The 27364-nt window shown below is 48.3% G+C and overlaps 1 protein-coding gene across 1 annotated transcript in view; it reads right to left on the bottom strand.

The window, feature by feature from the left end:
- Positions 1–27364, bottom strand: part of LOC110537966 (thyroid hormone receptor alpha) — a 122089-nt gene that overhangs the window by 4839 nt on the left and 89886 nt on the right. Inside the window, exons 4-9 of the mRNA XM_021624454.3 lie at positions 21636–21697; positions 19090–19211; positions 18474–18621; positions 18120–18325; positions 1021–1167; positions 14–272 (exon numbers count right to left, since the gene is read on the bottom strand). Coding sequence (XP_021480129.1) covers positions 14–272; positions 1021–1167; positions 18120–18325; positions 18474–18621; positions 19090–19211; positions 21636–21697 — 944 coding nt within the window. The remainder of the gene's footprint in view (positions 1–13; positions 273–1020; positions 1168–18119; positions 18326–18473; positions 18622–19089; positions 19212–21635; positions 21698–27364) is intronic.

A 27364-nucleotide genomic window follows, 5' to 3' on the forward strand; every position in this document is an offset into this window, starting at 1 on the left:
CCTGGACCCTCACCTGAGCTCATGAGGAGCACAGCCTGCAGCAGGGCCACCTCCGAGTCGTCCAGGTTAAACTGTGCCAGACTCTTGCCCAAATCAAAGATGGCGTCCGACACCACGCCCAGCCCGCCATTCTTCAGCTGCTCCCTCTTCACCGCCATCTCGCCGCTCAGGGTAAGCGTCTCGCTCTCTGGGTCATAGCGCACGGCGGCACGCAGCGACATGATCTCCATACAGCAGCCTTTCAATAGGATGATCTGGTCCTCACAAGGCAGCTGGAGGGAGGATAGGAGAGGGAGACTGTTAGAGTGTACACCAAATAAACACAATAATGTCATCCCATGGCAGTGAGGGGCCTGAGAGGAAACCTATAGTCAGCTGCGGTAGATTGCACTAAAGGTCAAGACACACACACACACACACAGAGATATACAGTCATGCACACTGCAGTCCTCACAAAGCAACTATAGGGCACATGTACATTATACACACATACACAGCCTGGGAACAAACTGAAAGATCCAGTTACTAAATATCCAGTAATTCTAGCAGCTACCACAACATTATTCCTCTGCTGGCCAGTGAGACTGCGTTGATGTTTATTTGTAATGGTAGTCCAGCTACAGATTACATAACTGGTAAATCACAATCTTTCGGGACTGTCTGTCGGGGACCGTGGATGAAGGTGAGTTCTGTGCACCCTAGTCTGAGTACTGTGTGCATGCGCACGCGTGTGTGAGAGAAAGTGAGTGAGTGTGAAACAGCAGCATTATGTCCTCATTATATAGCAGATTGAGTCATATGCAGGAGGCAGTGGTGAATATACAGTATAACAAGCACGCACGCAGGAACGAACAGACAGACACCATGACAATAAGTTCTGCTGAAGGAGGAGAAAGAGGAGGTAATCACAGTCAAGTGTGTGTTGATGAGCCCCATTATAGACTCACAGGGACAAATGAGGACACAGGACAGAGACACACAGGAACTTACACACACACATGCACAGTGCTTTAAACCCACCTCTGAGAACATGGGCAGTTTTTTGGCAAAGTCGACGACGCGTGTGATGGCAGGGGTGATGATCTTGGTGAACTCGCTGAAGGCCTCCAGGTCTACCTTGTCTCCGTCTGGGGTGGGAACCCCGGGGGACTGACCTATGTCCTCAGGCTGGGGAAACAAAGATGATGTCTAATGAATAGTCCCACCGGGCAAACAGTCAGATCAACCAACATCCACATCTGGTTTGATATTTCATTTCGGTTGTTCACCAGACCTGGGTTCAAATGTACAGTGCCTTGCGAAAGTATTCGGCCCCCTTGAACTTTGCGACCTTTTGCCACATTTCAGGCTTCAAACATAAAGATATAAAACTGTATTTTTTTGTGAAGAATCAACAACAAGTGGGACACAATCATGAAGTGGAACGACATTTATTGGATATTTCAAACTTTTTTAACAAATCAAAAACTGAAAAATTGGGCGTGCAAAATTTATTCAGCCCCTTTACTTTCAGTGCAGCAAACTCTCTCCAGAAGTTCAGTGAGGATCTCTGAATGATCCAATGTTGACCTAAATGACTAATGATGATAAATACAATCCACCTGTGTGGAATCAAGTCTCCGTATAAATGCACCTGCACTGTGATAGTCTCAGAGGTCCGTCAAAAGCGCAGAGAGCATCATGAAGAACAAGGAACACCAGGCAGGTCTGAGATACTGTGGTGAAGAAGTTTAAAGCCGGATTTGGATACAAAAATATTTCCCAAGCTTTAAACATCCCAAGGAGCACTGTGCAAGCGATAATATTGAAATGGAAGAAGTAATCAGACCACTGCAAATCTACCAAGACCTGGCCGTCCCTCTAAACTTTCAGCTCATACAAGGAGAAGACTCATCAGAGATGCAGCCAAGAGGCCCATGATCACTCTGGATGAACTGCAGAGATCTACAGCTGAGGTGGGAGACTCTGTCCATAGGACAACAATCAGTCGTATATTGCACAAATCTGGCCTTTATGGAAGAGTGGCAAGAAGAAAGCCATTTCTTAAAGATATCCATAAAAAGTGTTGTTTAAAGTTTGCCACAAGCCACCTGGGAGACACACCAAACATGTGGAAGAAGGTGCTCTGGTCAGATGAAACCAAAATTGAACTTTTTGGCAACAATGCAAGACGTTATGTTTGCCGTAAAAGCAACACAGCTCATCACCCTGAACACACCATACCCACTGTCAAACATGGTGGTGGCAGCATCATGGTTTGGGCCTGCTTTTCTTCAGCAGGGACAGGGAAGATGGTTAAAATTGATGGGAAGATGGATGGAGCCAAATACAGGACCATTCTGGAAGAAAACCTGATGGAGTCTGCAAAAGACCTGAGACTGGGACGGAGATTTATCTTCCAACAAGACAATGATCCAAAACATAAAGCAACATCTACAATGGAATGGTTCAAAAATAAACATATCCAGGTGTTAGAATGGCCAAGTCAAAGTCCAGACCTGAATCCAATCGAGAATCTGTGGAAAGAACTGAAAACTGCTGTTCACAAATGCTCTCCATCCAACCTCACTGAGCTCGAGCTGTTTTGCAAGGAGGAATGGGAAAAAATGTCAGTCTCTCGATGTGCAAAACTGATAGAGACATACCCCAAGCGACTTACAGCTGTAATTGCAGCAAAAGGTGGCGCTACAAAGTATTAACTTAAGGGGGCTGAATAATTTTGCACGCCCAATTGTTCCGTTTTTGATTTGTTAAAAAAGTTTGAAATATCCAATAAATGTCATTCCACTTCATGATTGTGTCCCACTTGTTGTTGATGCTTCACAAAAAAATACAGTTTTATATCTTTATGTTTGAAGCCTGAAATGTGGCAAAAGGTTGCAAAGTTCAAGGGGGCCGAATACTTTCGCAAGGCACTGTATGTGCATTTAAGTATTTTGTATTTATATACTTATTTTCTGTGCATTTGAGTATTTTCAAATAATGTGGCAGAAATAAACTACTTATATTTGAAGTATGAAACTATTTTTAATTAGTAAGCTATTTGTAGGAAATCATTTAAGAATTTTTAAATATTTGTTTCTAAATACATTTTTTCAAAAAACCCTAGGACCAAACAGACCTGGGTTCAAATGCATGGAGTATTTCATTATTTGTACTAGAAATGTATACGAGTACTTTCACATACATGTCAAACTTTCCAAGTGTATTTCCAAATACATTCCAATATTCCACTACCTGTATTTTCAAATATACAGTACAAGTCAAAAGTTTGAACACCTACTCATTCAGGGGTTTTCATAATTGTTTACTATTTTCTACATTGTAGAATAATTGTGAAGTCATCAAAACTATGAAATAACACATGGAATCATGTTGTAACCAAAAAAGTGTTAAACAAATCAAAATATATTTAGATTTTTACATTCTTCAAAGTAGCCACCCTTTGCCTTGATGACAGCTTTGCACACTATTGGCATTCTTTCAAACAGCTTCACCTGGAATGCTTTTCCAACAGTCTTGGAGTTCCCACATATGCTGAGCACTTGTTGGCTGCTTTTCACTCTGCGTTCCAACTCATCCCAAACCATCTCAATTGGGTTGAGGTCGGTTGATTGTGGAGGCCAGGTCATCTGATGCAGCACTCCATCACTCTCTTTCTTGCTGAAATAGCCCTTACACAGCCTGGAGGTAAGTTGGGTCATTGTCCTTTTGAAAAACAAATGATAGTCCCTCTAAGGCCCAAACCAGATGGGATGGCGTATCACTGCAGAATGATGTGGTAGCCATGCTGGTTAAGTGTGCCTTGAATTCTAAATAAATCACAGACAGTGTCAACAGCAAAGCACTCCCACACCATCACACCTCCTCCATGCTTCAGATTTGGACTCCAGACCAAATGACAGATATCCATTCCTGTCAAATATCCATTGCTCGTGTTTCTTGGCCCAAGCCAGTCTCATCTTCCTATTGGTGTCCTGTAGTAGTGATTTCTTCGCAGAAATTTGACCATGAAGGCCTGATTCACGCATTCTCCTCTGAACAGTTGATGTTGAGATGTGTCTGGTACTTGACCTCTGAAGCATCTATTTGGGCTGTAATTTCAGAGGCTAGTAACTCTAATGAACTTATCCTCTGCAGCAGAGGTAACTCTGGGTCTTCCTTTCCTGTGGCGGTCCTCATGAGAGCTAGTTTCATCATAGTGCCTGATGGTTTTTGTGTCTGCACTTGAAGAAACGTTCAAAGTTCTAGAAATTTCCCGCATTGACTGACCTTCATGTCCTAAAGTAATGATGGACGGTTGTTTCTATTTGCTTATTTGAGCAGTTCTTGCCATAATATGGACATGGTCTTTTACCAAATAGGGCTATCTTCTGTATACCACCCCTACCTTGTCACAACAACTGACTGCCTCAATCAAAGCCAAGAGTGTGCAAAACTGTCATCAAGGCAAAAGGCGGCTACTTTGAAGAATCTCAAATCTATTTTGATTTAACACTTTGTGATTGCATGATTCCATGTGTTATTTCATGTGATGCACCGAGTGAGTGATTGAGTGAGTGTAGTGATGCACCGAGTGAGTGAGTGAGTGTGGTGTTGCACCGAGTGAGTGAGTGAGTGTGGTGTTGCACCGAGTGAGTGAGAGAGTGAGTGTGGCGATGCACCGAGTGAGTGAGTGAGTGTGGCGATGCACCGAGTGAGTGAGGGAGTGAATGTGGCGATGCACCGACTGAGTGAGTGAGTGTGGCGATGCACCGAGTGAGTGAGAGAGGCGATGCACCGAGTGAGTGAGAGAGGCGATGCACCGAGTGAGTGAGAGAGTGAGTGTAGCGATGCACCAAGTGAGTGAGAGAGGCGATGCACCGAGTGAGTGAGTGAGGCGATGCACCGAGTGAGTGAGTGAGTGAGTGTGGTGTTGCACCGAGTGAGTGAGTGTGGCGATGCACCAAGTGAGTGATTGAGTGAGTGTAGTGATGCACCGAGTGAGTGATTGAGTGAGTGTAGTGATGCACCGAGTGAGTGATTGAGTGAGTGTAGTGATGCACCGAGTGAGTGAGTGAGTGAGTGTGGCGATGCACCGAGTGAGTGAGAGAGTGAGTGTGGCGATGCACCGAGTGAGTGAGTGAGTGTGGCGATGCACAGAGTGAGTGATTGAGTGAATGTGGCGATGCACCGAGTGAGTGAGAGAGTGAGTGTGGCGATGCACCGAGTGAGTGAGATGGTGAGTGTGGCGATGCACCGAGTGAGTGAGTGAGTGAGTGAGTGTGGTGTTGCACCGAGTGAGTGAGTGTGGCGATGCACCGAGTGAGTGATTGAGTGAGTGTAGTGATGCACCGAGTGAGTGATTGAGTGAGTGTGGTGTTGCACCGAGTGAGTGAGTGTGGTGTTGCACCGAGTGAGTGATTGAGTGTGGTGTTGCACCGACTGAGTGAGTGAGTGAGTGTGGCGATGCACCGAGTGAGTGAGAGAGTGAGTGTGGCGATGCACCGAGTGAGTGAGATGGTGAGTGTGGCGATGCACCGAGTGAGTGAGTGAGTGAGTGTGGTGTTGCACCGAGTGAGTGAGTGTGGCGATGCACCGAGTGAGTGATTGAGTGAGTGTAGTGATGCACCGAGTGAGTGATTGAGTGAGTGTGGTGTTGCACCGAGTGAGTGATTGAGTGTGGTGTTGCACCGAGTGAGTGATTGAGTGTGGTGTTGCACCGAGTGAGTGATTGAGTGAGTGTAGTGATGCACCGAGTGAGTGATTGAGTGAGTGTAGTGATGCACCGAGTGAGTGATTGAGTGAGTGTAGTGATGCACCGAGTGAGTGATTGAGTGAGTGTAGTGATGCACCGAGTGAGTGATTGAGTGTGGTGATGCACCGAGTGAGTGAGTGAGTGTGGTGATGCACCGAGTGAGTGAGTGAGTGTGGTGATGCACCGAGTGAGTGAGTGAATGTGGTGATGCACCGAGTGAGTGAGTGAATGTGGTGATGCACCGAGTGAGTGAGTGAATGTAGTGATGCACCGAGTGAGTGAGTGAGTGTAGTGATGCACCGAGTGAGTGAGTGTAGTGATGCACCGAGTGAGTGAGTGAGTGTAGTGATGCACCGAGTGAGTGAGTGAGTGTAGTGATGCACCGAGTGAGTGAGTGAGTGTAGTGATGCATCGAGTGAGTGATTGAGTGAGTGTATTGATGCACCGAGTGAGTGATTGAGTGAGTGTGGCGATGCACCGAGTGAGTGATTGAGTGAGTGTGGCGATGCACCGAGTGAGTGAGTGAGTGTGGCGATGCACCGAGTGAGTGAGTGAGTGAATGTGGCGATGCACCGACTGAGTGAGTGAGTGAGTGTGGCGATGCACCGAGTGAGTGAGCGAGTGTGGCGATGCACCGAGTGAGTGAGCGAGTGAGTGTGGCGATGCACCGAGTGAGTGAGGCAGGCGATGCACCGAGTGAGTGAGTGAGTGTGGTGTTGCACCGAGTGAGTGAGTGTGGCGATGCACCGAGTGAGTGATTGAGTGAGTGTAGTGATGCACCGAGTGAGTGATTGAGTGAGTGTGGTGATGCACCGAGTGAGTGATTGAGTGAGTGTGGTGTTGCACCGAGTGAGTGATTGAGTGTGGTGTTGCACCGAGTGAGTGATTGAGTGTGGTGTTGCACCGAGTGAGTGATTGAGTGTGGTGTTGCACCGAGTGAGTGATTGAGTGTGGTGTTGCACCGAGTGAGTGATTGAGTGTGGTGTTGCACCGAGTGAGTGATTGAGTGTGGTGTTGCACCGAGTGAGTGATTGAGTGTGGTGTTGCACCGAGTGAGTGATTGAGTGTGGTGTTGCACCGAGTGAGTGATTGAGTGAGTGTAGTGTTGCACCGAGTGAGTGATTGAGTGAGTGTAGTGTTGCACCGAGTGAGTGATTGAGTGAGTGTAGTGATGCACCGAGTGAGTGATTGAGTGAGTGTAGTGATGCACCGAGTGAGTGATTGAGTGAGTGTAGTGATGCACCGAGTGAGTGATTGAGTGAGTGTAGTGATGCACCGAGTGAGTGATTGAGTGAGTGTAGTGATGCACCGAGTGAGTGAGTGTGGCGATGCACCGAGTGAGTGAGTGAGTGAGTGTGGCGATGCACCGAGTGAGTGAGGGAGTGAATGTGGCGATGCACCGACTGAGTGAGTGAGTGTGGCGATGCACCGAGTGAGTGAGAGAGGCGATGCACCGAGTGAGTGAGTGAGGCGATGCACCGAGTGAGTGAGTGAGTGAGTGTGGTGTTGCACCGAGTGAGTGAGTGTGGCGATGCACTGAGTGAGTGATTGAGTGAGTGTAGTGATGCACCGAGTGAGTGATTAAGTGAGTGTAGTGATGCACCGAGTGAGTGATTGAGTGAGTGTAGTGATGCACCGAGTGAGTGATTGAGTGAGTGTGGCGATGCACCGAGTGAGTGAGTGAGTGAGTGATTGAGTGAGTGTGGCGATGCACCGAGTGAGTGAGTGAGTGAGTGTGGCGATGCACCGAGTGAGTGAGGGAGTGAATGTGGCGATGCACCGAGTGAGTGAGTGAGTGAATGTGGCGATGCACCGAGTGAGTGAGTGAGTGAGTGAGTGAGTGTGGCGATGCACCGACTGAGTGAGTGAGTGTGGCGATGCACCGAGTGAGTGAGATGGTGAGTGTGGCGATGCACCGAGTGAGTGAGATGGTGAGTGTGGCGATGCACCGAGTGAGTGAGATGGTGAGTGTGGCGATGCACCGAGTGAGTGAGATGGTGAGTGTGGCGATGCACCGAGTGAGTGAGTGAGTGAGTGTAGTGATGCACCGAGTGAGTGAGTGTGGCGATGCACCGAGTGAGTGATTGAGTGAGTGTGGTGTTGCACCGAGTGAGTGAGTGAGTGTGGTGTTGCACCGAGTGAGTGATTGAGTGTGGTGTTGCACCGAGTGAGTGATTGAGTGTGGTGTTGCACCGAGTGAGTGATTGAGTGAGTGTAGTGATGCACCGAGTGAGTGATTGAGTGAGTGTAGTGATGCACCGAGTGAGTGATTGAGTGAGTGTAGTGATGCACCGAGTGAGTGAGTGAATGTGGTGATGCACCGAGTGAGTGAGTGAATGTGGTGATGCACCGAGTGAGTGAGTGAATGTGGTGATGCACCGAGTGAGTGAGTGAGTGTAGTGATGCACCGAGTGAGTGAGTGAGTGAGTGAGTGTAGTGATGCACCGAGTGAGTGAGTGTAGTGATGCACCGAGTGAGTGTAGTGATGCACCGAGTGAGTGAGTGAGTGTAGTGATGCACCGAGTGAGTGATTGAGTGAGTGTAGTGATGCACCGAGTGAGTGATTGAGTGAGTGTATTGATGCACCGAGTGAGTGAGTGAGTGAGTGTGGCGATGCACCGAGTGAGTGAGTGAGTGTGGCGATGCACCGAGTGAGTGAGTGAGTGAGTGTGGCGATGCACCGAGTGAGTGAGGGAGTGAATGTGGCGATCGAGTGAGTGCGTGAGTGAATGTGGCGATGCACCGAGTGAGTGAGAGAGTGAGTGTGGCGATGCACCGAGTGAGTGAGAGAGTGAGTGTGGCGATGCACCGAGTGAGTGAGATGGTGAGTGTGGCGATGCACCGAGTGAGTGAGTGAGTGAGTGTGGTGTTGCACCGAGTGAGTGAGTGTGGCGATGCACCGAGTGAGTGATTGAGTGAGTGTAGTGATGCACCGAGTGAGTGATTGAGTGAGTGTGGTGTTGCACCGAGTGAGTGAGTGTGGTGTTGCACCGAGTGAGTGATTGAGTGTGGTGTTGCACCGAGTGAGTGATTGAGTGAGTGTAGTGATGCACCGAGTGAGTGATTGAGTGAGTGTAGTGATGCACCGAGTGAGTGATTGAGTGAGTGTAGTGATGCACCGAGTGAGTGATTGAGTGAGTGTGGTGATGCACCGAGTGAGTGAGTGAGTGTGGTGATGCACCGAGTGAGTGAGTGAGTGTGGTGATGCACCGAGTGAGTGAGTGAATGTGGTGATGCACCGAGTGAGTGAGTGAATGTGGTGATGCACCGAGTGAGTGAGTGAATGTAGTGATGCACCGAGTGAGTGAGTGAGTGTAGTGATGCACCGAGTGAGTGAGTGTAGTGATGCACCGAGTGAGTGAGTGAGTGTAGTGATGCACCGAGTGAGTGAGTGAGTGTAGTGATGCACCGAGTGAGTGAGTGAGTGTAGTGATGCACCGAGTGAGTGATTGAGTGAGTGTATTGATGCACCGAGTGAGTGATTGAGTGAGTGTGGCGATGCACCGAGTGAGTGATTGAGTGAGTGTGGCGATGCACCGAGTGAGTGAGTGAGTGTGGCGATGCACCGAGTGAGTGAGTGAGTGTGGCGATGCACCGAGTGAGTGAGTGAGTGAATGTGGCGATGCACCGACTGAGTGAGTGAGTGAGTGTGGCGATGCACCGAGTGAGTGAGCGAGTGTGGCGATGCACCGAGTGAGTGAGCGAGTGAGTGTGGCGATGCACCGAGTGAGTGAGTGAGTGAGTGTGGCGATGCACCGAGTGAGTGAGTGAGTGTGGCGATGCACCGAGTGAGTGAGCGAGTGTGGCGATGCACCGAGTGAGTGAGCGAGTGAGTGTGGCGATGCACCGAGTGAGTGAGTGTGGTGTTGCACCGAGTGAGTGAGTGTGGCGATGCACCGAGTGAGTGATTGAGTGAGTGTAGTGATGCACCGAGTGAGTGATTGAGTGAGTGTGGTGATGCACCGAGTGAGTGATTGAGTGAGTGTGGTGTTGCACCGAGTGAGTGATTGAGTGTGGTGTTGCACCGAGTGAGTGATTGAGTGTGGTGTTGCACCGAGTGAGTGATTGAGTGTGGTGTTGCACCGAGTGAGTGATTGAGTGTGGTGTTGCACCGAGTGAGTGATTGAGTGTGGTGTTGCACCGAGTGAGTGATTGAGTGTGGTGTTGCACCGAGTGAGTGATTGAGTGTGGTGTTGCACCGAGTGAGTGATTGAGTGTGGTGTTGCACCGAGTGAGTGATTGAGTGTGGTGTTGCACCGAGTGAGTGATTGAGTGTGGTGTTGCACCGAGTGAGTGATTGAGTGTGGTGTTGCACCGAGTGAGTGATTGAGTGTGGTGTTGCACCGAGTGAGTGATTGAGTGAGTGTAGTGATGCACCGAGTGAGTGATTGAGTGAGTGTAGTGATGCACCGAGTGAGTGATTGAGTGAGTGTAGTGATGCACCGAGTGAGTGATTGAGTGAGTGTAGTGATGCACCGAGTGAGTGATTGAGTGAGTGTAGTGATGCACCGAGTGAGTGAGTGAGTGTGGCGATGCACCGAGTGAGTGAGTGAGTGTGGCGATGCACCGAGTGAGTGAGTGAGTGAGTGTGGCGATGCACCAAGTGAGTGAGGGAGTGAATGTGGCGATGCACCGACTGAGTGAGTGAGTGTGGCGATGCACCGAGTGAGTGAGAGAGGCGATGCACCGAGTGAGTGAGAGAGGCGATGCACCGAGTGAGTGAGAGAGGCGATGCACCGAGTGAGTGAGTGAGTGAGTGTGGTGTTGCACCGAGTGAGTGAGTGTTTGCTATGCACCGAGTGAGTGATTGAGTGAGTGTAGTGATGCACCGAGTGAGTGATTAAGTGAGTGTAGTGATGCACCGAGTGAGTGATTGAGTGAGTGTAGTGATGCACCGAGTGAGTGATTGAGTGAGTGTGGCGATGCACCGAGTGAGTGAGTGAGTGAGTGATTGAGTGAGTGTGGCGATGCACCGAGTGAGTGTGGCGATGCACCGAGTGAGTGAGGGAGTGAATGTGGCGATGCACCGAGTGAGTGAGTGAGTGAATGTGGCGATGCACCGAGTGAGTGAGTGAGTGAGTGTGGCGATGCACCGACTGAGTGAGTGAGTGTGGCGATGCACCGAGTGAGTGAGATGGTGAGTGTGGCGATGCACCGAGTGAGTGAGATGGTGAGTGTGGCGATGCACCGAGTGAGTGAGATGGTGAGTGTGGCGATGCACCGAGTGAGTGAGATGGTGAGTGTGGCGATGCACCGAGTGAGTGAGTGAGTGAGTGTAGTGATGCACCGAGTGAGTGAGTGTGGCGATGCACCGAGTGAGTGATTGAGTGAGTGTAGTGTTGCACCGAGTGAGTGATTGAGTGTGGTGTTGCACCGAGTGAGTGATTGAGTGTGGTGTTGCACCGAGTGAGTGATTGAGTGTGGTGTTGCACCGAGTGAGTGATTGAGTGTGGTGTTGCACCGAGTGAGTGATTGAGTGTGGTGTTGCACCGAGTGAGTGATTGAGTGTGGTGTTGCACCGAGTGAGTGATTGAGTGTGGTGTTGCACCGAGTGAGTGATTGAGTGTGGTGTTGCACCGAGTGAGTGATTGAGTGAGTGTAGTGATGCACCGAGTGAGTGATTGAGTGAGTGTAGTGATGCACCGAGTGAGTGATTGAGTGAGTGTAGTGATGCACCGAGTGAGTGAGTGAGTGAATGTGGCGATGCACCGACTGAGTGAGTGAGTGAGTGAGTGTAGCGATGCACCGAGTGAGTGAGCGAGTGTGGCGATGCACCGAGTGAGTGAGCGAGTGAGTGTGGCGATGCACCGAGTGAGTGAGTGTGGTGTTGCACCGAGTGAGTGAGTGTGGCGATGCACCGAGTGAGTGATTGAGTGAGTGTAGTGATGCACCGAGTGAGTGATTGAGTGAGTGTGGCGATGCACCGACTGAGTGAGTGAGTGAGTGAGTGTAGCGATGCACCGAGTGAGTGAGCGAGTGTGGCGATGCACCGAGTGAGTGAGCGAGTGAGTGTGGTGTTGCACCGAGTGAGTGAGTGTGGCGATGCACCGAGTGAGTGATTGAGTGAGTGTAGTGATGCACCGAGTGAGTGATTGAGTGAGTGTGGTGATGCACCGAGTGAGTGAGCGAGTGAGTGTGGCGATGCACCGAGTGAGTGAGTGTGGTGTTGCACCGAGTGAGTGATTGAGTGAGTGTAGTGATGCACCGAGTGAGTGATTGAGTGAGTGTAGTGATGCACCGAGTGAGTGATTGAGTGAGTGTGGTGATGCACCGAGTGAGTGATTGAGTGAGTGTGGTGTTGCACCGAGTGAGTGATTGAGTGTGGTGTTGCACCGAGTGAGTGATTGAGTGTGGTGTTGCACCGAGTGAGTGATTGAGTGTGGTGTTGCACCGAGTGAGTGATTGAGTGTGGTGTTGCACCGAGTGAGTGATTGAGTGTGGTGTTGCACCGAGTGAGTGATTGAGTGTGGTGTTGCACCGAGTGAGTGATTGAGTGTGGTGTTGCACCGAGTGAGTGATTGAGTGTGGTGTTGCACCGAGTGAGTGATTGAGTGTGGTGTTGCACCGAGTGAGTGATTGAGTGTGGTGTTGCACCGAGTGAGTGATTGAGTGAGTGTAGTGATGCACCGAGTGAGTGATTGAGTGAGTGTAGTGATGCACCGAGTGAGTGATTGAGTGAGTGTAGTGATGCACCGAGTGAGTGATTGAGTGAGTGTAGTGATGCACCGAGTGAGTGATTGAGTGAGTGTAGTGATGCACCGAGTGAGTGAGTGAGTGTGGCGATGCACCGAGTGAGTGAGTGAGTGAGTGTGGCGATGCACCGAGTGAGTGAGGGAGTGAATGTGGCGATGCACCGACTGAGTGAGTGAGTGTGGCGATGCACCGAGTGAGTGAGAGAGGCGATGCACCGAGTGAGTGAGAGAGGCGATGCACCGAGTGAGTGAGTGAGTGAGTGAGTGTGGTGTTGCACCGAGTGAGTGAGTGTTTGCTATGCACCGAGTGAGTGATTGAGTGAGTGTAGTGATGCACCGAGTGAGTGATTAAGTGAGTGTAGTGATGCACCGAGTGAGTGATTGAGTGAGTGTAGTGATGCACCGAGTGAGTGATTGAGTGAGTGTGGCGATGCACCGAGTGAGTGAGAGAGTGAGTGTGGCGATGCACCGAGTGAGTGAGGGAGTGAATGTGGCGATGCACCGAGTGAGTGAGTGAGTGAATGTGGCGATGCACCGAGTGAGTGAGTGAGTGTGGCGATGCACCGACTGAGTGAGTGAGTGTGGCGATGCACCGAGTGAGTGAGATGGTGAGTGTGGCGATGCACCGAGTGAGTGAGATGGTGAGTGTGGCGATGCACCGAGTGAGTGAGATGGTGAGTGTGGCGATGCACCGAGTGAGTGAGATGGTGAGTGTGGCGATGCACCGAGTGAGTGAGTGAGTGAGTGTAGTGATGCACCGAGTGAGTGAGTGTGGCGATGCACCGAGTGAGTGATTGAGTGAGTGTAGTGATGCACCGAGTGAGTGATTGAGTGTGGTGTTGCACCGAGTGAGTGATTGAGTGTGGTGTTGCACCGAGTGAGTGATTGAGTGTGGTGTTGCACCGAGTGAGTGATTGAGTGTGGTGTTGCACCGAGTGAGTGATTGAGTGTGGTGTTGCACCGAGTGAGTGATTGAGTGAGTGTAGTGATGCACCGAGTGAGTGATTGAGTGAGTGTAGTGATGCACCGAGTGAGTGATTGAGTGAGTGTAGTGATGCACCGAGTGAGTGATTGAGTGAGTGTAGTGATGCACCGAGTGAGTGATTGAGTGAGTGTAGTGATGCACCGAGTGAGTGAGTGAGTGAGTGTGGCGATGCACCGAGTGAGTGAGTGAGTGTGGCGATGCACCGAGTGAGTGAGGGAGTGAATGTGGCGATGCACCGACTGAGTGAGTGAGTGTGGCGATGCACCGAGTGAGTGAGAGAGGCGATGCACCGAGTGAGTGAGAGAGGCGATGCACCGAGTGAGTGAGAGAGGCGATGCACCGAGTGAGTGAGAGAGGCGATGCACCGAGTGAGTGAGAGAGGCGATGCACCGAGTGAGTGAGTGAGTGAGTGTGGTGTTGCACCGAGTGAGTGAGTGTTTGCTATGCACCGAGTGAGTGATTGAGTGAGTGTAGTGATGCACCGAGTGAGTGATTAAGTGAGTGTAGTGATGCACCGAGTGAGTGATTGAGTGAGTGTAGTGATGCACCGAGTGAGTGATTGAGTGAGTGTAGTGATGCACCGAGTGAGTGATTGAGTGAGTGTGGCGATGCACCGAGTGAGTGATTGAGTGAGTGTGGCGATGCACCGAGTGAGTGAGAGAGTGAGTGTGGCGATGCACCGAGTGAGTGAGGGAGTGAATGTGGCGATGCACCGAGTGAGTGAGTGAGTGAATGTGGCGATGCACCGAGTGAGTGAGTGAGTGAGTGTGGCGATGCACCGACTGAGTGAGTGAGTGTGGCGATGCACCGAGTGAGTGAGATGGTGAGTGTGGCGATGCACCGAGTGAGTGAGTTGGTGAGTGTGGCGATGCACCGAGTGAGTGAGATGGTGAGTGTGGCGATGCACCGAGTGAGTGAGATGGTGAGTGTGGCGATGCACCGAGTGAGTGAGTGAGTGAGTGTAGTGATGCACCGAGTGAGTGAGTGTGGCGATGCACCGAGTGAGTGATTGAGTGAGTGTAGTGATGCACCGAGTGAGTGATTGAGTGAGTGTGGTGTTGCACCGAGTGAGTGAGTGAATGTGGTGTTGCACCGAGTGAGTGATTGAGTGTGGTGTTGCACCGAGTGAGTGATTGAGTGTGGTGTTGCACCGAGTGAGTGATTGAGTGAGTGTAGTGATGCATCGAGTGAGTGATTGAGTGAGTGTAGTGATGCACCGAGTGAGTGAGTGAATGTGGTGATGCACCGAGTGAGTGAGTGAATGTGGTGATGCACCGAGTGAGTGAGTGAGTGAGTGTAGTGATGCACCGAGTGAGTGAGTGTAGTGATGCACCGAGTGAGTGTAGTGATGCACCGAGTGAGTGAGTGAGTGTAGTGATGCACCGAGTGAGTGATTGAGTGAGTGTAGTGATGCACCGAGTGAGTGATTGAGTGAGTGTATTGATGCACCGAGTGAGTGAGTGAGTGAGTGTGGCGATGCACCGAGTGAGTGAGTGAGTGTGGCGATGCACCGAGTGAGTGAGTGAGTGAGTGTGGCGATGCACCGAGTGAGTGAGGGAGTGAATGTGGCGATCGAGTGAGTGCGTGAGTGAATGTGGCGATGCACCGAGTGAGTGAGAGAGTGAGTGTGGCGATGCACCGAGTGAGTGAGAGAGTGAGTGTGGCGATGCACCGAGTGAGTGAGAGAGTGAGTGTGGCGATGCACCGAGTGAGTGAGAGAGTGAGTGTGGCGATGCACCGAGTGAGTGAGAGAGTGAGTGTGGCGATGCACCGAGTGAGTGAGAGAGGCGATGCACCGAGTGAGTGATTGAGTGAGTGTAGTGATGCACCGAGTGAGTGATTGAGTGTGGTGTTGCACCGAGTGAGTGATTGAGTGAGTGTAGTGATGCACCGAGTGAGTGATTGAGTGAGTGTAGTGATGCACCGAGTGAGTGATTGAGTGAGTGTAGTGATGCACCGAGTGAGTGATTGAGTGAGTGTAGTGATGCACCGAGTGAGTGAGTGAGTGAGTGTGGTGATGCACCGAGTGAGTGAGTGAGTGAGTGAATGTGGTGATGCACCGAGTGAGTGAGTGAGTGAATGTAGTGATGCACCGAGTGAGTGAGTGAGTGAGTGTAGTGATGCACCGAGTGAGTGAGTGAGTGTAGTGATGCACCGAGTGAGTGAGTGAGTGTAGTGATGCACCGAGTGAGTGAGTGAGTGTGGTGATGCACCGAGTGAGTGAGTGTGGTGATGCACCGAGTGAGTGAGTGAGTGTGGTGATGCACCGAGTGAGTGAGTGTAGTGATGCACCGAGTGAGTGAGTGAGTGAGTGTAGTGATGCACCGAGTGAGTGATTGAGTGAGTGTGGCGATGCACCGAGTGAGTGATTGAGTGAGTGTAGTGATGCACCGAGTGAGTGAGTGAGTGTGGTGATGCACCGAGTGAGTGAGTGAGTGTGGTGATGCACCGAGTGAGTGAGTGAGTGTGGTGATGCACCGAGTGAGTGAGTGTAGTGATGCACCGAGTGAGTGAGTGAGTGAGTGAGTGTAGTGATGCACCGAGTGAGTGATTGAGTGAGTGTGGCGATGCACCGAGTGAGTGATTGAGTGAGTGTGGCGATGCACCGACTGAGTGAGTGAATGTGGCGATGCACCGACTGAGTGAGTGAGGCGATGCACCGACTGAGTGAGTGAGGCGATGCACCGACTGAGTGAGTGAGGCGATGCACCGACTGAGTGAGTGAGTGAGTGAGGCGATGCACCGACTGAGTGAGTGAGTGAGTGGTTGAGTGTGGCGATGCACCGACTGAGTGAGTGAGTGAGTGAGTGAGTGGTTGAGTGTGGTGATGCACCGACTGAGTGAGTGAGTGGTTGAGTGTGGTGATGTGGTGATGTACCGAGTGAGTGAGTAAGGCGATGTACCGAGTGAGTGAGTAAGGCGATGTACCGAGTGAGTGAGTAAGGCGATGTACCGAGTGAGTGAGTAAGGCGATGTACCGAGTGAGTGAGTAAGGCGATGTACCGAGTGAGTGAGTAAGGCGATGTACCGAGTGAGTGAGTAAGGCGATGTACCGAGTGAGTGAGTAAGGCGATGTACCGAGTGAGTGAGGCGATGTACCGAGTGAGTGAGTGAGTGTAGTGATGCACCGAGTGAGTGATTGAGTGAGTGTAGTGATGCACCGAGTGAGTGATTGAGTGAGTGTAGTGATGCACCGAGTGAGTGATTGAGTGAGTGTAGTGATGCACCGAGTGAGTGAGTGAGTGTGGTGATGCACCGAGTGAGTGAGTGAGTGAATGTGGTGATGCACCGAGTGAGTGAGTGAGTGAATGTAGTGATGCACCGAGTGAGTGAGTGAGTGAGTGTAGTGATGCACCGAGTGAGTGAGTGAGTGTAGTGATGCACCGAGTGAGTGAGTGAGTGTAGTGATGCACCGAGTGAGTGAGTGAGTGTGGTGATGCACCGAGTGAGTGAGTGTGGTGATGCACCGAGTGAGTGAGTGAGTGTGGTGATGCACCGAGTGAGTGAGTGAGTGTGGTGATGCACCGAGTGAGTGAGTGAGTGTGGTGATGCACCGAGTGAGTGAGTGTAGTGATGCACCGAGTGAGTGAGTGAGTGTAGTGATGCACCGAGTGAGTGATTGAGTGAGTGTGGCGATGCACCGAGTGAGTGATTGAGTGAGTGTGGCGATGCACCGACTGAGTGAGTGAATGTGGTGATGCACCGAGTGAGTGAGTGAGTGAATGTAGTGATGCACCGAGTGAGTGAGTGAGTGAGTGTAGTGATGCACCGAGTGAGTGAGTGAGTGTAGTGATGCACCGAGTGAGTGAGTGAGTGTAGTGATGCACCGAGTGAGTGAGTGAGTGTGGTGATGCACCGAGTGAGTGAGTGAGTGTGGTGATGCACCGAGTGAGTGAGTGAGTGTGGTGATGCACCGAGTGAGTGAGTGTAGTGATGCACCGAGTGAGTGAGTGAGTGAGTGAGTGTAGTGATGCACCGAGTGAGTGATTGAGTGAGTGTGGCGATGCACCGAGTGAGTGATTGAGTGAGTGTGGCGATGCACCGACTGAGTGAGTGAATGTGGCGATGCACCGACTGAGTGAGTGAGGCGATGCACCGACTGAGTGAGTGAGGCGATGCACCGACTGAGTGAGTGAGGCGATGCACCGACTGAGTGAGTGAGTGAGTGAGGCGATGCACCGACTGAGTGAGTGAGTGAGTGGTTGAGTGTGGCGATGCACCGAGTGAGTGAGTGAGTGAGTGAGTGGTTGAGTGTGGTGATGCACCGACTGAGTGAGTGAGTGGTTGAGTGTGGTGATGTGGTGATGTACCGAGTGAGTGAGTAAGGCGATGTACCGAGTGAGTGAGTAAGGCGATGTACCGAGTGAGTGAGTAAGGCGATGTACCGAGTGAGTGAGTAAGGCGATGTACCAAGTGAGTGAATGAGGTGATGTCCTGAGTGTGAGTGAATGAGGCGATGTACTGAGTGTGAGTAAGAGAGAGAGACATATTGTACCAGTACTCCTTCTGTTATGCCTGTTTTCGAGGCTGTGGTTATCAACACCTCAGACATGCACTGGATCAATCCATTCTGAGCAGATCCACATCAACTTTACTTTCAACAATAGAACTCTTCATACTGCGTCTCATTTGCCTGGTTGCCTGGCAACAACTTAGTCTCACTTAGCCCTAGCCTAGCCAACTTTAGATTAGCCTAGCATCTCACCAGGAACTTGCGTTTCTGTTTCCAGTGGGAGCCCTGCGCGTTGGTGTGGCGGTGGGCCTCTGTCACATGGCGAATCAGCTCCCACTCCGAGCTGTCGGGCTCCGGACGGGTCTGCAGTGTCTTCACAATCTCGTCTTTCTTCCTCTTCTCCCGGTTCTCCTCAATCAGACGCCGCTTGGCAACCCGCTTAGAGTCGTCCAGCACCACTAAGGACACAGAGTTGTTTTGTGAACCTACTGTATTTCAGTACTAAATGTAGAGGTAATGGGAGTGTAAAGCAGTGAGAAGGTAGGTGTGATATATATGATTGCCACTCATGGTTACACACTCATGGAATGTGTGTGTGTCACTCACAGTCCATGGCCATGCCAACTGCGATGCATTTCCTGAAGCGACACAGTTGGCACTGGTTCCTTGTGATCTTGTCGATGATGCAGCAGCCATCGTACTTACAGGAGTAAGCCGGGTGAAGGTTCTTCTGGATGGTGCGCCTGAAGAAACCCTGTGGACATTGGTAGCGTCAACTTAGTTACGTCAAAGTACGTTATCAACTTAATGACGTATCAACCACGTTGCTAGTTTTTTAGCTTAGAGACTAAGTTGACAAAAAAATACAATTGGTTCTGCAATGTTGAAAATCTGATGTGTGGAGACCAAAGTTTTTTTTTTCAATTTCAATGCATTTTAGAAGAAATAGGGAACTTTTTTCTTTAAGAAAAGTGCAAGGGTGGCAATATATGCTATTTGGACAAAATTGTATACATTTTTTAAATGTCACTAGTATAATATGTCAATAATTTTGCAATAATTCTCGATAGTTAAATCAGAAATAACAATAACTCATTTGATGCATATACGAAGGAAAATCAGGTTATTCCCTAGTAGTTACTGTGGAATGCCTAGGTCATATAACATTTGACCAAACCAGTCCTTGAAGTCCCACAGGCCAGTCATGGGCCATGTCTCTCACCTTGCAGCCCTCGCAGGTGATGCAGCGGTAATGGTAGCCGGTGGCCTTGTCTCCACATACCACACACGGCTCATCCTTCTCCAAGTAGCTGGGGATGTATCCTTGGACAGAGAGGCTCAGTGCTGAAGGAGAGATGGAGAGGAGGAAAAGGAGAGGAGGAGGAAGGAAGAGGAGGTAGAGAGAGTACAGGAGGAGGAGGGGAAGCAAAGGAGGAGGAAAGACAGTGGAAGAGAAATGAAGAGGAGGAGGGAGGAAGAGGGAGTACATGAGGAGGAAGAAGAGGAGGAGGGAGTAGAGAAGGAGAGAGAGCAGAAGAAGAGAAGAAGGAGGAGAAGTGTTAACACAGGAGCAACAAAAGCACATGTAGTGTGTATGTGTGTGTGTTTGATTAGGTCTGTGTGTTTCCTGTGTGGGCACACACATGCACACATACAGTTTAAGTCAGAAGTTTACATACACCTTAGCCAAATACATTTCAACTCAGTTTCACAATTCCTGACATTTAATCCTTGTAAAAAGTCCCTGTCTTAGGTCAGTTAGGACTACCACTTTATTTTAAGAATGTGAAATGTCAGAATAAGAGAGATAATGATTTATTTCAGCTTTTATTTCTTTCATCACATTCCCAGTGGGGCAGAAGTTTACACACACTATTTGGTAGCATTGCCTTTAAATTGTTTAACTTGGGTAAATTGTTTTGGGTAGCCTTCCACAAGCTTCCCACAACAAGTTGGGTGAATTTTGGCCAATTCCTCCTGACAAAGCTGGTATAACTGTGTCAGGTTCGTAGGCCTCCTTGATTGCACACGCTTTTTCGGTTTTGCCTACAAATTTTCTATAGGATTGAGGTCAGGGCTTTGTGATATCTACTCCAATACCTTGACTTTGTTGTCCTTAAGCCATTTTGCCACAACTTTGGAAGTATGCTTGGGGTCATTGTCCATTTGGAAACACCCATTTGCGACCAAGCTTTAACTTCCTGATTGATGTATTGAGATGTTGCTTCAATATATCCACATAATTTTCCTGCTGCCATCTATTTTGTGAAGTGCACCAGTCCCTCCAGCAGCAAATCACCTGCACATTATGATGCTGCCACCCCCGTGCTTCACGGTTGGGACATTGTTTTTCGGCTTGCAAGCTGCTCCCCCCCTTTCCCCCAAACATAAGTGGTCATTATGACCAAACAGTTATGTTTTTGTTTCATCAGACCAGAGTACATTTCTCAAAAAAGTACAATCTTTGTCCCCATGTGCAGTTGCAAACCATAGTCTAGCTTTTTTATGGCGGTTTTGGAGCCGTGGCTTCTTCCTTGCTGAGAGGCCTTTCAGGTTGTCGATATACAACTCGTTTTACTGTGGATATAGATACTATTGTATCCGTTTCCTCCAGCATCTTCACAAGGTCCTTTTGCTGTTGTTCTGGGATTGATTTGCACTTCATCTCTAGGAGACAGAACGCGTCTCCTTCCTGAGCAGTATAAATGCTGCGTGGTCCCATGGTGTTTATACTTGCGTACTATTGTTTGTACAGATTAACATGGTACCTTCAGGTTTTTGGAAATTGTTCCCAAGGTTGAACCAGACTTGTGAAGGTCTACAATTATTTTTCTGAGGTCTTGGCTTATTTCTTTTGACTGTCCCATGATGATGTCAAGCAAAGAGGCACTGAGATTGAAGGTATCCACAGGTACACCTCCAATTGACTCAAATTATGTATATTAGCCTATCAGAAGCTTCTAAAGCCATGACATCCATTTTTTTTAAATTTTCCAGGCTGTTTAAAGGCAGTCAACTTAGTGTATGTAAACTTCTGACACACTGGAATTGTGATAACAGTGAATTATAAGTGAAATAAACTGTCTGTAAACAATTGTTGGAAAAATTCCTTGTGTCATGCCCAAAGTAGATGTCCTAACCGACTTGCCAATAATTTGTTAACAAGAAATGTGTTGAGTGGATGAAAAACTCCTTTTAAATCACTCCAACCTAAGTGTATGTAAATTTCTGACTTAAACTGTACAGTATACACACGCACATACACACACCACTCTGACCTAATATCACTCCAGGGGAAATCCTAAAGTCACTTACTTTCAAGTCCTCAGAGCAGAGAACCACATTTACCGCATGGCGGTGCCAAGACCACACAGCTGAAACATATTTATTCCTGACAATTCTAACTTGGAGTCCCCTCTTTGCAAACGACCTACTTAAAATTAAAATTATTCTCCAATTCATCCCCTGAAACGCGTGCCTGCGTCTTTGTCTAAAACACTGAAAGCAATTTGGCAGATACTCCACATACTGTAATACACCATATGGTTTAAGTAGAGAAAATAAATACTAACCATCTGACCACCTAGGAATGCTGTCCCGCCCTCATAAAAATAAAAAAAAAGCTTTATAGAAGGGTATCCAAAGTATGTGGCTGAGTGGCTAGAGTGTAAGTGCTTAGAACAGCTACATAATACAACCATTTGTAAATGAGCATCGACTTGTCCTTAACTGAGGAATGGTGGCCAATGGCTTTGTACACAAACTTACCAGACATGCTCTTCACCGAACATGTGCTGTTCTTTCTCTTCCTTTTTGGACCATCAGGCCACCTGGAGAGAGAGGGAGGGAGAGAGACAGAAACAAAGAGAGACAGAAACAGACAGACAGAAGGGTAGGGAGAGAGAGGAGGATAGATAAAGAGAGTGACAGAGACAGAGGATAGATAGAGAAATGGAGAATGTAACTTTTTCCAATCGAACACACAACCAGCACCTTTAAATAACATTCCACCAACCAATCTGCCCTGTAACTAAAAATCCCAGCACCAAAACAAGACCACTACAAAGCAGGGCAGCCATACAAATCTCTTCACAAGCCGATTACCATTTCATTGACAGGACAAACTACCTCCCATCCCCCGAACAACATATTATTCTGAAAATTGCCTAATGCTATTCAGTTACTAGGCTCACAGTAACCTGGTTCCTATATGTAATCCACATGACATGACCATTTTAGTGACCTCACAAAACATACACCAGGCATACAACATCTGGACTACTGCCTGACAAGACATGAGGGAGAAGTACTGAGGGAGAGCGAGAGTGTTAGAGAGAGACCATAGAAACAGAGGGGAGAGCTAGAAAGAGAAAGGTGTGCAACTGGATCACAAAACTCACCAAAGGTCACTTCCACTTAGAAAACTGAGGTTTTTCCTAGCACACGATACACACATTACCATCAGTTGATACCCAATGTTACAACACATCTATTTGGGTATTTCGGTTTTATTTTAACATCAAAGTCATTGACGTGTGTTGCTGCTCCCCTTAGGAGGCTGACCACTGTACTCACGCTTCCTTTCACAAGATAAGCTAATCGCGGAATCAGGCTGCTTTCATAAGGACATGTTTTCTTGGAATCAGAGAGCTCTTTCACTGTGCTGGACGAAGTCCCCGTGTCTTTCTCTACGCATATCCTCTCTGACATGGTGAATGTGATACGGTCACTCCCTAACACCACCTAACCACCACCATTCGCCCAGCCTCAAGTGTTCTGTGGAGGGTACAGCGCCAGGGCATTCATTTAACCACACTCGTGCACACACGCACGTACACACACGCACGTACAGGCGTCACAAGAGACTAATTCCCTTGACACCATCATTCGTACATGTATGACAGTTTTACAGATCAACTTCCGTCAAGCATCCTCTTAAATTGTGCTTCATCTAAATGACTGGTCTATCGTTATATAACATCAAGTTACAGTTGGAGTCATTAGGATTGGCTTAGCACATTGCCTTCAATGTGAGTTCAGTGATAAGAGATTCTCCGTCCTCTCTCCTCTATACTCCTCTACTTGTCCCCTCTCTACCCCTTTTCTCCATTCAATCTCTCTCCCTCTCCCGGTCCCCGCTCCCCTTCTCCATCAGAGATATGTTAATCCCAAAATGGTCTCTCCTCCTTTTCAAATGTGATGATGCAATCTAGATTGTCTTCCATTTCTTTCACAGTAAAGGTGCGCTTAAAGCAAGAACGTTCAACTACATTTCAAATACACTGTGGTCAACTTGGCTTTTGCTGTCATAAGCTCACACACACAGAGACACACAGAGACACACACAGAGACACACACAGAGACACACACAGAGACACACACAGAGACACACCTGTTGATGCAATAGGGCTGCAGAATATGCATGGCTGTCGTCTGTATATCCCCCTGAGAGATCTGTATAGTATATCTTTCCAGAGCGATCCTCTCGGTACAGTATCTGGGATGCTGTGATGTTCGCTGGGTGCTTCAGCCCTCAGTACTCTCTCTCTCACTCCCTCCTTTTCTGGCAGGGAGTACGTTACTTTGCTTTCACTTCCCAACCCCTCTCCCCATCTCTCGCTCGATGCTTCCCCCTCTCTCTCTCTCTCGCTCATGCTTTCATCTGTTGACGACCCCCCCCCCCCCCCCCCGATGACAGCCAATTAGTGATAACTATCACCTCATGTGACAGAGCTTTAGAAGACACCTCTCCCTGTTCCATCCCTTCTCAAAATCCCTCAGTCCTCCTCCTCAGAATGACTTGTTCTTCAATCCCAAGTCACAGAGGCTTTGCTTATATAATCATGGAGATTGTAGAATACAATGGGACCCACAGCTAACATGTTGTGACTTTATTATGGTAACACTTGGTAAGTATTCCAGTGAGCTACATCTAAATGACTGGTTGTCTTTTAATGGTGTTACAAAGGAAAATAAAGATAGGTAAATGTGTTTGTTTGATCAATAATATCAATGGGTTTAATCAATGGCTCTTCGTTTTCAGTGTTTTGAAGCTCACTGCCGGGTTGAATTTAGGGAAACCACAAACTGAAACACAAGCAGATTTTTATATACACACTGAACAAAAATATGACGCAGCGTGACAATTTAAGATTTTACACAGTTACAGATCATATAAGGAAATCAGTCAATTGAAATGAATTAATGAGGGCCTAATCTATATATTTCACACGACTAGGAATAAAGATATGCATCCATTAGTCACAGATACCTTTCAAAAAAAAAAGGGACGTAGATCCGAAAACCAGTGACCACTATTTGCCTCCTGCAGCGCAACATGTCTCCTTTGCATAGAGTTAGTTAGCGACATGGGGACGAGCATTATGCTGAAACATGAGGTGATGAGGCGGATGAATGGCATGACAATGGGCCTCAGGATCTTGTTAGGTTCTCTCTGTGCAACAACGGCTCAGGTGCGAAGTGGTAGGTCACACAAGCTCACAGAACGGGTCCGCCGAGTGCTGAAGCGCATAAAAAAATTCTGTCCTCGGTTGCAACAATCACTACCGGATTCCAAACTGCCTCTGGAAGCAACGTCAGCAAAAAACTGTTTTTCAGGAGCTTCATGAAATGGGTTTCCATGGCCAAGCAGGCGCCCACAAGCCTAAGATCACCATGCGCAATGACAAGTGTCGCTGGAGTGGTGTAAAGCTCGCCGCCATTGGACTCTGGAGCAGCATAAATGCGTTCTCTGAAGTGATGAATCACGCTTCACCATCTGGATGAATCTAGGTTTGGCAGATGCCAGGAGAACGCTATCCGCCTGAATGCACAGTGCTGACTTTAAAGTTTGGTGGAGGAGGAATAATGATCTGGGGCTATTTTTCATGGTTTGAGCTAGGACCCTTAGTTCCAGTGAAGGGCAATCTTAACGCTACAGCATACAATGACATTCTAGATGATTCTGTACTTTAATTTTGTGGCAACAGTTTGTGGAAGGCCCTTTCTTTTTTCAGCATGACAATGCCCCCGTGCACAAATCGAGGTCCATACAGAAATGGGTTGTCGAGATCAGTGTGGAAGAACTTGACTAACCTGAAATCAACACCATCGAATATCTTTGGGATGAATTGTAACGCCGAATGCGAGCCAGGCATCAATGCCCGACCTCACTAACGCTCTTGTTGCTTAATGGAAGCAAATCCCTGCAGCAATGTTCCAACATCTAGTGGAAAGCCTCCCAGAAGAGTGGAGGCTTTTTTATAGCAGCAAGGGGGGGAGGACCAACTCCATATTAATGCCCATGATTTTGGAATGAGATGTTTGACGAGCAGGTGTCCACATACTTTTGGTCATGTAGTGTAGATATAAACCACATCAGGGAACAGGACATACTTTTTAAGGCCTTACAGTTGCTTAGATACCTTTATATGTAATGGGTCTAGTCAAGGTTTAAGATGGTTGTCAAGACGTATCAAACGACTGACTGGCCAAACATTTGTTTCTTCACTGTACCTTTCATTACATTGAGATCAGGTTAACGGTCAGCTGGCTGGTTCCTTTTCACAGATCCTCTTTACCTTATGCATCTAGTCCTGTCCCTGAGCTACCTATTCACTCATAAGTCCGGTGTGTGTGTCTGCCTATTAACTAGGCTGGGTTCTTGGACTGCACAGCTTTCGGTAATCAAGGCTGTGATGACACACACTGGCATCACTGATATGACTAGTAGCTGATGTCACTATCTGGCTGTGATGTGCTCTGCGATAAAGTAAACCATGTTAAACATTTAGTAAACTAACATGCATAAACATTACAATATTCTCTCGGTCACTGACCAGCCCATCAGGTCAAACATTTGTCAATAAACGAGCACGCACGTGTACACGTGCACACACCCACGGACACACGGTGCTAGGACGTCACCCTTGCAGGAAAAAGCTTGTGAATAGTAAACAGGCTTGTTGTTGCAATTCAGAACATAGTGTTTGAGGACCGAGTCTGATGGGAAGACAACCTGGTCTCAGAGCATTGTGTGCATCAAGTTAAAACACTGACCCCATTTTACAGGACACGTGAGGTCATAGTCTAGGAAGGCAAGTTGAGTATTGAGAAATGTAATTATTTTACTTCACTTATCTAGATAATAGATATGAATATTCGATAATGCATTATCTAAAGCAGGGCTCTCCAACCCTGTTCCTGGAGAGCTACCGTCTTGCAGGTATTTGCTCCAACCCTAATCTAGCGCACAAGACTAATAATTAGCTGGTTGATAAACTGAAATCAGGTTAGTTACAACTGGGATTGGAGCGAAAACAGACAGGAGGGTAGCTCTCCAAGAACATGGTTGGACAGCCCTGATCTAAAGTGATGCTGAAAGAGTATATTGATCAATGCATGAAGTTACTGTAGATACCGACCCTAAAATCAATGTCCACTTGTACCTGAAGTTAACGAATAACAAAGGTTTGAATTTGAAACAGCTTGAGGACTCTTTGGTTCCGTTGTTGATCTTCAGAGTGGATAAGCAAGGCCCCTGAATAGATTTGAATTCATCACCGCTTCATTCTTTTTCACACTCCTTATTAAATTAAATCTGGTAAGTGAATTTATGTGGTGGGCGCCAAACCTCCCTGAGAAGAGAACTCTAGACTGCTGCTCTCTAGAGTTAATCCTAATGTGCACACACGCATGGGCACACACACAGTAGCGGCGTCGCTGTGATTGCCCCAGGGCTCTTGTGTGTGTGTGTGTGTGTGTGTGTGAGAGACCAAAAAGCTGAGTGACTCAGAGATCACAGGGGGGGGGGGTGCATGAGGCAGCTCACACAAGGACACGTGCACAGACATCCTCCACACACACACAAAACAGCAACTCACACACACACAAACATACACAGAGACATAAATAGCGACATGCCAGAGACAATCCCCTGCTGGCGTCACATATTGATGTGTCCTGAGTTGTCCTGAGTTTGCTTTCCTGCCATTCCATCTGCCCCCACACTCCTAATCCTACACTCTGTTCTGTTAATCCCTGCACAGTGGACACACACACACACATAAACACCATACACCTTCACCACATCCTCTGTAGTATAGACCTATAACCAATACATCCCTTCACTAACATATAAAATACAGTACATTCGACACACACAGATTTAACATCTAACGTGTGCATTTCTCTACCGCCGTCTGTGCTCATTTAAAAACGGGACTCCAATTCGCTGGATAAATTCAGCATCTTCACATTTAATGAGAAGGAAGGCGCCGCGCATGTGAGCGCACGTGTTGGGCAGGAGGCAACGCTTCCCTACAACTCCCTCTACATTCCTCCCCTCATTTTTACATTGTGTTTGCGGTAGATCCATGGTGTGGGTGCGTCCATGCCAGTGTTTGTGTGTAGAACACCTCTTTACAATGACAATGGTGAGACATTTGCTTCGTCTCTAGATTTATACATGAAATTGCATTATATAACGTCTAACTCGT

The sequence above is a fragment of the Oncorhynchus mykiss genome, chromosome 12 (assembly GCF_057628025.1).
Source record: "Oncorhynchus mykiss isolate SJ-2025 chromosome 12, ASM5762802v1, whole genome shotgun sequence".
NCBI classification, from domain to species: Eukaryota; Metazoa; Chordata; class Actinopteri; order Salmoniformes; family Salmonidae; genus Oncorhynchus; species Oncorhynchus mykiss.